Source organism: Rhododendron vialii, chromosome 8a (genome assembly GCF_030253575.1).
Source record: "Rhododendron vialii isolate Sample 1 chromosome 8a, ASM3025357v1".
NCBI lineage: Eukaryota > Viridiplantae > Streptophyta > Magnoliopsida > Ericales > Ericaceae > Rhododendron > Rhododendron vialii.
Window position 1 is genome coordinate 12,486,728 of NC_080564.1, and position 13,332 is coordinate 12,500,059.

Sequence of the window (13,332 nt, forward strand, 5' to 3'; positions counted from 1 at the left end):
GTTAATTCTTATTTTTGAGTTGACAATTACTCTTGTTTGACAGAAACTAACCTTGGTTGATGATGTCGAATTGTGTTAATTATTATTCTTAGGTTGATAATTACTCTTGTTTGACAAAAACTAACCTTGCATTGGTTGATGATTTATCATATTTATCACCTTCATAATTTTTTTTAAATTCACTAATTTTCTTATTATCAGCGTGCATCTAGTTTCGACCACAAGATTGGATTTGAAATCTAATGACAAGAGTATTGATGATTTTTAAAGAATCAAAGTAAATGATAGTAGTCTAACTTCGAAATAGAATTTGTCAACATTTTTTATTTTTTTTTGGGAAAGTCAACAACATATTTTTTATTAGATGGAATCTCTGATTATCTGTGAATTTGTATTGATATCCAAGAAATGAATATTGAAATTCTAAATTGTTTGACATTATACGCATATTATCCACAGTCTAGCGTGGTTAGTAAGTCCCTTGAATAAAGATAAAGAGATGAGGGCAGTAACATAAGGCAAGGCAAGGCATTAATATGAGGGAGGGAAGTGCAGAATGCTTGGACGATGATGGAAAATCATCCTAAGTTCCAGTGTGCTACAGCATTATGGGAGGGGTCATATTTCTGTTTTGCTTTTTCCATGGGGTCAGCGGACCCGAAGGAGATCCCCTGTCCGACTTCCATCCGGATAGGGCCCTGTCCGACTCTTCTCAGTCGTTGATATCGCAAATCAACGGCTAAGATGAGCCGAACACTTTTTGCGCCAAAACGACGTCGTTTTGCTGCAAATAGTGTTCGGCTCATCTCAGCCGTTGATTTGCGCGATCAATGGCTAAGAAGAGTTGGTCAGGCCTCTGTCCAGACGAGAGTCGGACAGGGGATCCGATCTCTAGCCGACCCACAACCCCACTCACTGTCCTTTTCTCAGTAAATTTTGTGCATACAGCGGATATTAGGTGGGTAGAAGTTATAAATAGGGAACTTAAGTATTCATCATCCACCATAATACTAGTATGGCTTATGTTTTTATCCCGTCCACTTTTTGTGATTATGTTTTTGAGACTAAAATCTAAAGACGGAGATTCTCCACCATTATTTTTGATGACTACCTCAATATATGCTCTTTCCATTATCAATTACAACAGATTATTATTATATGATGAAGGCAGAAGAATGGGGTTGTGCAGTAGAAGGTGGAGTTGGATTTGGAGATGCTCCTTCTAGATCCACCCTCTAGCTTGTCAGCTACTAATCTTGTTTTAATCCACGTTTTTTTTTTTAATTTCATCCTCGTTGAATACACGGTTAAGTAGAATGATTCCATGATAGAGGCCACAAAAATCTATTGTCACGTGGAACAAAGGCTAAACAAAAATATCGTGGGGCATAATTAAAGGAGCCAAGGTATAACACAACAAAATATCGTGCAGGGGCATAATTAAAGCGCTTTGGCATTATCGTAAATTGAACTGGAAAGAGGGTATTCATGAATCTCATAAATTGGAAAAGAGGTTTGTCGGTAGTATTCATGAATTCACGGTGTACCATACACTCGCGCAATTCTTTAAAAAGAATAAATTATTTATACTGTCGGTGTAAATATTTTATTTTTTTTAAATTAATTACATCGCGTCACGATGTAAAGTAGTGATTCCAATCAATATAACATGTCGACGTAACACAATATAATTGATTTTGAAGAAATAAAATATTTACACTGATAGTGTAAAAAATTTATTATCTTTTTTGAAATAGTCTTTCCTCTTGTTTTACATTTCCGCTTTCAATTCCCACAATTACATATTTTACCTGTCTGGGAGATTTTTCAGACAATTTTTATGTTCGTGCTCGCACTATTGCACTCAGTATCACACCGTGCATTAGGAGACTTTAGATTGGGCTCATCACGTGTATTACGGAGGCGGGGGCTGCTGTCCCCTTGGGACAGCAACACGCTGCTGGGCCCAGTTTTTGAGTCCATTCCGGTTTTGCTCCGATGATCGAAATTGTTCATTTTGTAGAACTCGTCGAGTAGAACAATCATGCCAAAAATCAGCTTAATTGGATATCGTTAAGTGCCTGATCGAAACCTTTTTATGTTGAAAAGAATGGACCTGAAACACTGGATCAAATCCACTGTAACTCATGGACCGAGAGTTATATGAGCTCTGATTAGGCATTTAACGATATCCAATTAAGCTGACTTGGGTTGGGCTCCTGTTAAAAACCCTTTAAATACACCGACCAACTAGTCAACTACTTCGTCACGGCGTATGCAACTACTGTATAATTTTCAACTCTCAATCCCAGCCAATCATTCCCTTTCCACCTCCCTAATTTATTAACCCCCTTCTTTTCTCTCTCTCCCCCCATTTCACACCCCCTCCTCTTCTCTCTCTCTCTCTCCCTAGAAAAGAAAAGACTCCAAATTCCAAACAAAAACTAAACAAACCAGGGTTCCTCCCAAAAATCAACAACATCAACCCAAAAACAAAAACGAAGAACTAGAACCCTGCAATCGCGGACATTAAATCCCCACCGTCGAATCCCCTTGCCGGCGGCCGAAAATCAACAAGGATGATCCACACCCTGACGTACTACCTCTCGGAGCACCCTTCGATCGTCAACTTCCGGTGGAGCCACACCCAATCCTACGGCTCCACCTGGTCCTTCCTCTTCACCTCCATCTCTCTCTACCTCCTCCTCTCCCTCTCTCTCCACCTCCTCCTCTCTCTCCTCCCCCGCACCAAGCCCGTCCCCCTCGGCCCCATCCCCGCCCTCCACTCCCTCTCCATGTCCCTCCTCTCCGCCACCATCTTCGCCGGCACCCTCCTCTCCGCCGCCGCCGAGATCCGCGACACCCGCTGGCTCTTCACCCGCCGCACCAAGACGACCCCGTTCCAGTGGCTCCTCTGCTTCCCCCTCGGCACCCGCCCCTCGGGCCGCGTCTTCTTCTGGTCCTACGCCTTCTACCTCTCCCGCTTCCTCCACACCTTCCGGACCTACTTCACCATCCTGCGCCGCCGCGACCTCTCCTTCTTCCGCCTCTTCAACCACTCCATCCTCATCCTCATGTCCTTCCTCTGGCTCGAATTCTCCCAGTCCTTCCAGGTCCTCGCCATCCTCCTCGCCACCTCCGTCTACGCCGTCGTCTACGGGTACCGCTTCTGGACCGCCATCGGGCTCCCCGGCGCGTGCTTCCCCTTCGTGGTCAGCTGCCAGATCCTACTTCTAAGCTGCAACATTATGTGCCACGTTGGGGTCTTGTTGATGCACTTTTTGAAAGGGGGGTGCAATGGGATCGGGGCATGGGGGCTGAATTCGGTGCTCAACGCTGCGATCCTGTTTCTGTCTCTGAATTTCTACGTGAAGATGCATTTGAGGAAGAGAGGAAAAAAGGGTGGGGAGGTTGGTGCGATCAAGACGGCGGAGATAGACGTGGTCAGAGATAAGAAGGATATTTGAACGGTGGGTGGGTTTTACTTACTTTTTTTATTTTCTTTGAATTTTGGTTTTTCTGACCGGAACTGTTAATTTATTAGGGGGCAATAATGAGGAGACTCCCCTTTCGGAAAATTGTAGAATTGTGCTCCTATCAATCGGTATATATATATATATATATATATACACACATTTATATACATATGGATGGTGAATAGAGAAATTTGATGAGAGAGTTCCATGTTAGTTATATTGGGCGGCCCTTTTGATGATTTTCTTGTCTGAATCATTGTTCATATTGCAAAATGATTGAGAGGTTTTCACTTAATTAGTTACTGAATTTCTGGCAAATTCCTTGCTGATCCAATTTGAGGTGTAACTTTTCCTTGTTGTGGTGGTTTCGAATTCGCTTCAGCAGAATAGAAACGAAATGGGGACAATTTATTCCATCCATATGCATGTCATTGTCACACAGACTCGTACTACTATCAAATTTCATATTCCTACAAGAATTCCGAGTTAATCGTTAGGCCTTTTGATGGTATTTGAAGAATCATTCTTCTTGTTTGAAGTAGAAAAGTTGTTCGTATTTTGTAATGATTTTCCCGAAGGGTTTTGCGGAGTTGGCATAGAAAAGCAAATAAGAGATTGTGATGGTCCTTTATTTGTTCGAATGCACTTAAACTTTGCTCGGACATTCGATTATCTGAAAAAATATTTCGTAATGATTGGAGGGTTTTCACAAATTGTTGAAATCGTAGCAGATTCCTTGCTGATTCAATTTGAGGTGCAACTTTTCATTGTTGAAATCATTGCATATTCGAATGTTTCAGTTTTCATCTCGTCGCATACAGAAACGGTAACGTATTCCATCCATATGCACGTCATTGTCATGCAGGACTCATACCATCAAAGTTTTGGGACAGGACAACTCTCGTACTATATGAATTATTTTATTTTATTTTTTCAATCGATTGATGTCGAACTTATTCCTAAGGGATGAGAAAATGATACCGCTAAGCGGCATACGGGTGTGGCAAGCTCAAAGGACATCAATCACCACACCAAGCACTCGTGCTTCTGACGAGTATCGAACCCCTACCTTCCATTTGAAAAAGATGAAAAAGTGTCGTAGGATTACAAGCCCGTTGGCCTGTGTGAATTATATTTCGAATATGACGAAACCTGGCTTAAGTCTAGTGCTACCCACATTTTGATGTAGTGGCAGATTGTTTCTTTCATTGCATATCAATGTTCTTGCACAATCCTTGCACGTAATGTGAGTACAGAAAGGGGTTGGATTTATGTAGCTTCTTCTGATGTTTCCCGTGGGAATCATTGCTTATCAATCCTGTTTTATTTGACCTTGTTTTTGCGAAATTTCCCGGACCATTCTCCACGGTCTCTGCCCACCACGCATTTGTGGTGGGTATCCTACCAATGGTACTCTAGTCAGCACGGTATTACTCGGTGAATAATCTTGTTTTTGGCTACATGACAAAACAAGGAAAGGAAAGAGAAAGAACGGCACTGTGTTCGATCGGGGACCTGTAGTGCATTGGACACCACAGGATTATAAGTGCCCAGGACTGGGAGTCTTTTTATTCTGAATTGCCCTGGGAGCCTAAGAAGTTGGATTTCGATCACAATTGTGGCATTAACAATGAGAATCAATCACTAAAAGCAAATTTATCAGTAATTAGGTAAAAAATTTGTGAGCAGTGTATATTTTTTATTTTACTTACTCACATTTCTTTTAATATTGTACCAATACTATCTATTTAATCTATCCTCTATTAAAATAGATTTTCTTTCTTTCTCCAAAAATGCACCAAAGTACAGTTTTTTTTAAAAAAGAAGAAAGGGGAAGAGAGAGGGATGGAGAGAGGAGAGAGAAAATAATGTTTTAATTTACATACCTGATGAAGAGTGGAGAGGTAAAAATGGAGAAGCACCGTTCATAAATACATTTTACCTCTATGTTTACCTACTCTGCTGTAGGGATACTTTTCCCCTTTTGGTGAGCTAAATAGCTATAAAGCTAGTTTAGCTTTGCTGATAAACTTGCTCTAAAGAAATAGAGTCCTGTTCGAAACCATCCAAAATTTTACCCATAACATTACGTCACCAAACTTAAAGTCAACTGACAATGCGTTTACGAATGCCATTACGTCATCAAACTTAAAATTAATGGACACTACGTCTACGTTTGGCAATATGTCATCAAACTGAAAATCAATTGACAATGTGTGTATGCTTAGGCTCATATGTTCGTTTTTCAGAATTAGTTATTATTCATTGTTTGACAAACTCTGGGCATTGCCTTCCGAAGGACCTTAAATTTTGTAGTTTTACCGTATAGTTTAGTTTTGATCAAAATGAATTTGATACAAGTGGATTTGGTATCGAAAATATAATATTGTTTTGTGACACAGCGACTATTCCTTGCTACAATTGTGTGTAAATGCTTGTATAATTAAGTGCAAAATGATGCCTCCACCTTTGACAAGAAATAATCATACAGTATTTAATACAAGCACCCTTTGACAAGTAATATAAAATTGAGTGTATGCGGCACAACTTATTCTATTCTTTCTTCCTTTGCCTGGGAACAGGTGGGTTTCCAAAGGAGCATTTGTGAGTACTATATGCCAAAAACAACTTCAGGCCAGACAAGACCCCGACCTAGTGTTTAAGGCCACAACTTAGGGATTTGCTTCTTTTTAAAGTCTCGATTTGAAATCTCTCAGGTGCTATTAACTCTTACTTTGGGGTCAGTTCATATAAAATTTAGCTCCGCGAGTGAACGGTAAGAATTAATCTCTCAGGATTGGTCAAGTTGCGTGTAGTTAGCAAAAGCAACTTCAGGCCATACAAATGGAAATTCTGGAAGCATGCTGGTGTTGTGAGGAATATTCTCTCTGTTCAACAATCAACTGAATCATAGCCAATAGGAAAAAATGTTTAGTGTGAAAGGAGAAAAAACATGCGAAGGTCAATTTTAGACACACGTACGTACGACTGTTGAATGATTCAATTCCAACAACTCCAAGCGCGAACGACAGAAAGACCTGTTGAACTCAACAAAAGCAGCCGCAAGCATACATAAAAGAGTGGTGTTACTGGTACATATTTTAAATTTGTACCTGCGAGTATAAATGACTTTTTGGGCCTTTTTTGGGTCTAAAAAAATGATCGGAACCTCTTATTTTGTTTAGAATAATTTGTTTATGATCCTTGCAAAAAATAAGCTCAATCTAATATCAGTAAAGACATTTACAAAACATCCAACTTTGTTACAGAATTCAGACCTGAATTCTAAAACAAAGTTGGATATTTTGTAAATATCCTTACCGGTACCGGATTGAGTTTATTTTTCGCAAACACCATAAATAAAATATTTTAAACAAAATGAGCAGCTCCGATCATTTTTTTTTTTACCCAAAACATGCCCAAAAAGGCATTTGTACACAGTGGAACAGATTTGTATTTGTACTAGTATCATTTCTGTACATAAAATGAATCATGGTACTGCAGAGTCTATCTTGCGCTGCAGACTAGTACTGAACAAGTTACCTATAGCTATTACGGACTGCTATCCGCAGAAACAATTTACAGAGAATCACGCAGAGACAAACGCGTTTGGCCTCATTTCGGGTCCTGAAAAAATTTAGAAAAATATCCATAAACTTTCGCCCCTACGAATCCAAAGTAATACTTACCGATATCCGCTGGACCTGATTTTTTACAGGGCCCCATAAAAATAATATTCAAAAATTTATGGATATTTTTCTAGATTTTTTCGGGACCCGAAATGGGACCAAACGCGTTTGTCTCTGCGTGGTTCTCTGCAAATCGTCTCTGCTCTTAGAATTTTTGTTTGTAGTAGTATATCTAATGAGTTTAAAATCTACACGGAGGGGCCGTATAATGCAACGTGGCCTCTTTTTATGAAACTTTTGTAAGAAGAGATCACGAACAAATATTCTCTTCGTCCATTTTTAAGTGTTCAGTCTCGCAACTCCAACTTATAAATGAAACATTATCATTACACATTACACATTTCATATTAACTTTTACCTCCATTTTTCCTACTAATCCTCTATGGAGACATTATCATTACACTTTTATTCACTAACTTTTCAAAATGAAATATACTTATAGGGGCAAAATGAAAAATGTACTATTTTTTTCACTAACTTTACAAAATGGACATTTATTAAAGGACAGTCCAAAATGAAATATTGGACTCTAAAAAATGAACGGAGGGAGTATGAAATAGAAGTACTTTCTCTTTGAATACACAATAATGAGATAAATCTCATTTTTCTTTAATTCAATAACAATTCTCTTGGTCCGAAGGCTTATATCAATTATTTATACTAATAGAATTTCTAAACCTAGCATTTTTAAAAATTAGGATTATTTACCTGGATCGACATCCCTCCAAGTATATCTGTTTTTCACAGTCGCCCCCTCTACAAATTTTTGTTACGGCGAGACCCCTCATTAAAGTTTACTTTTCGTAGCCACCCCTTCCGTTAGCATTCTGTCTAGATCCGTTAGTTTTTTCACCTAAGTTCTACTAAAAATAATAAAATATTCCAATATTGCCCCCCTCTCTCCGAAAATCATCACCACGTTTTTTCAGCAAATAAACAAAAAACATAAAACAGCAAAAATCCATCTCTCTCTCATCCACCCACCACCACCACCACAACTCTCCTCCCATATCTCTCTCTCTCTCTCTCTCTCTCTCCATTTTCTTCCCTCAAACATCATGATGTTTTACTTTCCACACAACAAGAAGCTATACCCAAAGAGAATCCGTATAATCCCTTCAATTGATAAAACCCAAAAAATCTATAAACCAAAATCAGAGAGTACAAATCAATCCTCTAACTGATGCCACAAACCAAACCTCAAATCCATAAGTCAAACCCATCGATAAACCAATTCAAATTGAAAACCCACAAATCAAATCCACAAACCAATAAATCCATCTCATCCACGTTTCCACCACTTAGTCACCCTTCTCCACCACTCTGTCCACACCGGATCTTCGTCGGAAACCGCTTGAATCTCCGTCGTTGTCGCTAGTGAAGATGCTTCACTAGCCTGAAACTTCAACCAAGTTGCCGTTGAAAGTCAAAATTGCCATACAAACAAAGGCGCGGGGAGAGAGAGAGAGAGATGGGAGTCTGATTTTGGCAGAAAATGGGGGAGGAGAGAGTGGGAGTGGTGGGTGGTTGAGAGGGGTGAATTACTAATCGCACCCCCCGTGTCAGCCCCCCCCCCCCCCCCCCCCCCCCCCCCGTGCACTCTCTCTCTCGATTTTTTTTATAAAATTTTAAATGTTAACAACTTTTTTTTCACGTATTTTTTTTTTAAATTTATATTTTTAAAATCTACTCAACGAAACCTATCAAACGAGCCTAATATTGATAAAGAAATCATGTAAAAAGGAAAAATTATATTTTTTTCGTAGTTTAAACTGTCTAACAAGGTTGAAAAATGTGTTTCAAATTTAAATCCGTTTGAACCAGTGGAAAGAGAAAAAGTTTCCTGATCATTTTAGTTATGACCATTTATGATAAAATGATAAAAAAATTAAAATCTTTCCACTGGTTGAAACGACAAAAAGAAAAAAAAAAAGAGGCAATCGGTGCCTTGTAGTACATGTGGTGCTTTTGTGTGTATTTGAGCCTTGAAGAGTTTTGAACGTAAAGCACATAGGTGAATTGGGGCTTGATGACTAAACATTACAGTGGGGCAAAAAGTAAGAGTAATCAGTTATCCTGCAGAGAAAAAAAAATTAAAGATGAGCACCTTATCAACTTACCTATGGTTGAGCACCTTATCAACTTGTAGAGCAATTGCATTTGCAGCTGCAGATCAGAGCAAGGCAACTTGCCTATGGTTGAACATTTCCCTTGGCTATATAATCTGATGATGGTGTACTCTTGCATACATTGATATTGAGAGCAATTTTGAGTAATTACATCCTCACAATTTTTCTCAATTTTCATTTCATTTTCGTAATTCATAAAAAAAATTATGGATCAATATAATTTTTTATTTTCAGATAGTTGGTCAGTTGGGAACGATATTACGAATGATGTTCCTTGTGGGGAGAGCAATTCCTACGTTGGGCGTGATTACACAGCCGAATTTACGACTGACCAGGTTAGTTATTACTGTTATTATTATACATATTTGTTACTTATTTTTGTTAATCTTGTATAAATCTCGATAGAAAACATCGATCGGAAGCCCCCAAGCTAAGTAGCACGCAGACATGATAAGTGGATCCATCCAGTTTAAAAATGCAAGACACATTAGAACATATACTATGCGATAATGATTGATTAATTAGTTCAAAGATAATAAAATACAGATTCAGATAACGTACCTTTGATTAAATTAGAAAACCGAATCAGCATATTGATTCATCTCTTGACCGAAGACCCACGTTTCTTTTTTCTTTTCCCGCAGCAACTCGAACAAGAAATATTGTACAAGAAATATGTATCTCACACTCACCCTTAAATTGCCCTATCATCTGATATAATCCCACCATGAAACTCATAAGAAAGAGTCGCCACTACCTCACGGCTCTCTCTCTTTCTCCCTCTCTAGCCCTTTGCCTTTCTATTGTCTGTCTTGTAATTAAGATCCTTATAAGCATATATAGCCAAAACCATGAAAAAGTATGCCCACAGTTCACCTTCACCATTTTATTCCACATGCACACACTCAGCCTAACTTTAGACAACTAAGACTATTCATGCATATATATCCAAATAGTCCAGTCATTACTTTTTATTGCTAAAAACTTAATGCTACATAACAAATCCAATACCTGAATGAGAATATAAATTCGTTATATGAAATAACTATCTTTTTTTTCTTAATACAATATATTACATATACAGACCCACTACACTTAGAAAAGATAAAAAGAATTTACAATTCAATAAAGAATGGGATACAAAGAAAAATGTGTTTTGCTAATGGAATTGCCAACCAAAAATTAGCGCCACTTTTTGTAGCTTACATATTTTTTCCCCCTATAAATTAACTTATATACCAAAATAGCAAAACAGCATACGGACAGGCCCCTATGAGCTGAATAAAATCCCCTAGCCAAACGGAACAATCAATCCTTAGGCGGTTAGGCCTACTATCTCCCATCCCACGGGGATAACATACAATCCACAACCAAAAAAACAGAATACAGGAAACGGAAAACGAAAAAAACATAACTCCCACTGATTCCAATTATATAGTTTAAAATTCTTAAGAAGTGTCGGTGCTCTTAGGCCTCAAAATAAGTAATGATTGCATAAAAGAGTGAAGTACCTTGGGACCATATAGGTTAATGAACCACTCGGAAGTTTTCCCATTTGATGCTTCAAACATGGTCTTCTCGAGTCCAAGACACTCGAAAATTTAATTCTTTTAATTAAACTTTTGTATTTTATGGGTGTTACATTTGTTACTTATTTTGTCATATTTCAAGCATACCAGCTTCCCACGTGCACACACCTTCACTTATATGCCACCTAAAGCTTACATGCAAGAATCAATATTTTTAATATACGGGATATTACATTGTGCTTATACGTATTAATTTTTTTTGTTATAGATATTTGAAACTAGAGCTGTCATGGTAGATTGGGTGCGGAGAGTTGGCAAGGAAAATGGTTTTGTGATTGTTATAAGTAAATCTGCTAGTATAAAGGGCAACAAGATGCCAAAGTGCATTCTTATTTGTGAAATAGGAGGATTGTATAGACCGCCATTGGAAGGGCATTCAATGCAAATGATTACTGGAACTAAGAAATATGATTGCCCGTTTAAGCTGCGAGGTGTACCACAACCTCCAGACGGTGTCATGTGGAGTTTGAAGGTTGTTAAAGATTTTCATAACCATGAACCAACGGAAAGTTTTGAGGGACATGAGTACCCGTCAAGGTTGACCCCAATCCAGCAGCAATTAGTTCGTGACATGTCTAGCAGCACCGGGCCTCGAGAAATTCTTAATTTGCTGAGACAACAAGACTCGTCAATTAGTACAGGAATCAGGAGTATTTACAATGTGAAGGCACAGTATAAGAAAGAGCAACTGGGGGGTCTATCTCCTATTGGGTACATCTTGAATGAATTAAACGAGAAACATTACATTTACAACTATCTTACAAATGAACAAACCAACGAAATCACAGATATTCTTTGGGTTCATCCTACAAGCATAGAGCTATCTGTCAATTTTTCGTCCGTGTTGATTATTGATGCGACGTATAAGAGTAATGAGTATCGAATTCCACTCTTGGAAGTTGTGGGTATCACATCCACAATGAAAACTTACTCTCTTATGTTTGCATATTTGAATAATGAGACAAAAGAGCGACCGATATGGGCATTGGATACTTTAAGAGAGATGCTACATACACTACAATCCATTCACTACACCATCTACTACATTTTTTATGAGGCTCACCCCGGCTCCCAAAAAAATACAGAAAAATGTCCATAAATTTTAGAATAATATTTTTATGGGACCCTAACTACACAGCTTCGCCCCTACGAATCAAGAAATAATATTTACTGATATTTGTTGGAGCTGATTTTTTACAGGGCCCCATAATATATTATTTTAAAATTTATGAATATTTTTCTGTATTTTTTTGGGACCCAAGATGAGCCCTACAAAATATGTAGTGGATGGTGTAGTGGTTGGATGTAGTGTACCTAGACTTATTGATACTTTAAAGAGATGGATGGTTGGAAAAGGGGCAGCGTTGCCATTGGTGGTTATTTCAAATAGGGATCTGGCACTTCTTGGCGCTATTGAAATCTGTTTCCCCTTGGCACAGCACATCCTTTGTATTTGGCACATAAACCAGTGTGTAATGAAGAAGTGTAGCCCTATACTTGGTACGAGGTGGGACGAGTTTTCCGATGCATGGCAGTTGCTTATTCATTTATCGACACCAGTGTCTTTGCAACAAAGGTGGAATGCCATGTGTGGAAACTTTGAGCAATACTCTAATGACATACAATACCTTTGGGATATATGGTTGGGTCCTTACAAAGAGCGATTTGTTGCAACATATATAAACCAGTTTATGCACCTCGGGAGCAATTCAAGCCAAAGGTAACTTTCCTATAGTCATTGAATGTTTACTGTTCTGCACTAACGAATACGTTATGTAACTTTCTTATTTAACACAGTGTATTATTAAATTGCAGGGCGGAGTCTGCGCATGCGAGGCTCAAACGATACTTGGGAGATACCATGTCCAAGCTTCAAACATCTTTTCAAAAAATAGAAAAGATGTTGACCAGTCAGTTCGGGGATATTCAGGGGTCGTTTCAGAAATCTCTCAACATTCCATGACACATACATCTACATGAAGGTATTTATAGTGAAATCAAAGGTTGCATTTCATTACAGGCAATGGACTTGATCCATAAGCAGGCACACCGCACTGATAACGAAGCCAGCCTTTGCTTTTGTAAAATCAAAAGGACACACGAATTGCCATGCTTTCACGATATTGCACTTTACCGTTCTGTGGACAGACCAATTCCGCTAAGCTCTATCCACCCTCACTGGAGTACGTTGTTCATGCACGCCCAGAGGCATACTGACAAGGGAGCACAATCCGACAGGGCAGCTCAGCTTATTGAAAGATTAAATGAAATGGATTTCGACAATCGAGAGTCTATGATGGACATGTTTCTCGATATGGCGGATCCATCTCGTTGCACAGGTCGACCCCCAGCATACAACACAGAACACAGGGGTCGACCTACAGGCAGAGATGAGCAAAATAGAGGTCACATACCTTCCTTCACAGTATCCACTTCAGAATCTCGGGCC

General features: G+C 38.8%; 2 protein-coding genes across 2 annotated transcripts; both read left to right on the forward strand.

Annotated features, from left to right (window-relative positions):
- The first annotated feature begins 2,375 nt into the window (after nt 1-2,375).
- LOC131336672 (elongation of fatty acids protein 3-like) lies at nt 2,376-3,693 on the forward strand. Its single transcript, XM_058372589.1, has one exon. It carries the CDS (start codon nt 2,580-2,582, stop codon nt 3,465-3,467), a length of 888 nt encoding a protein of 295 aa, XP_058228572.1. The 5' UTR covers nt 2,376-2,579; the 3' UTR covers nt 3,468-3,693.
- A 7,419-nt stretch (nt 3,694-11,112) lies between these two features.
- LOC131298562 (protein FAR-RED ELONGATED HYPOCOTYL 3-like) lies at nt 11,113-12,846 on the forward strand. Its single transcript, XM_058324042.1, has 3 exons — nt 11,113-11,784; nt 12,221-12,603; nt 12,699-12,846. Exons 1-3 carry the CDS (start codon nt 11,113-11,115, stop codon nt 12,844-12,846), a joined length of 1,203 nt encoding a protein of 400 aa, XP_058180025.1.
- Nucleotides 12,847-13,332: the final 486 nt, after the last annotated feature.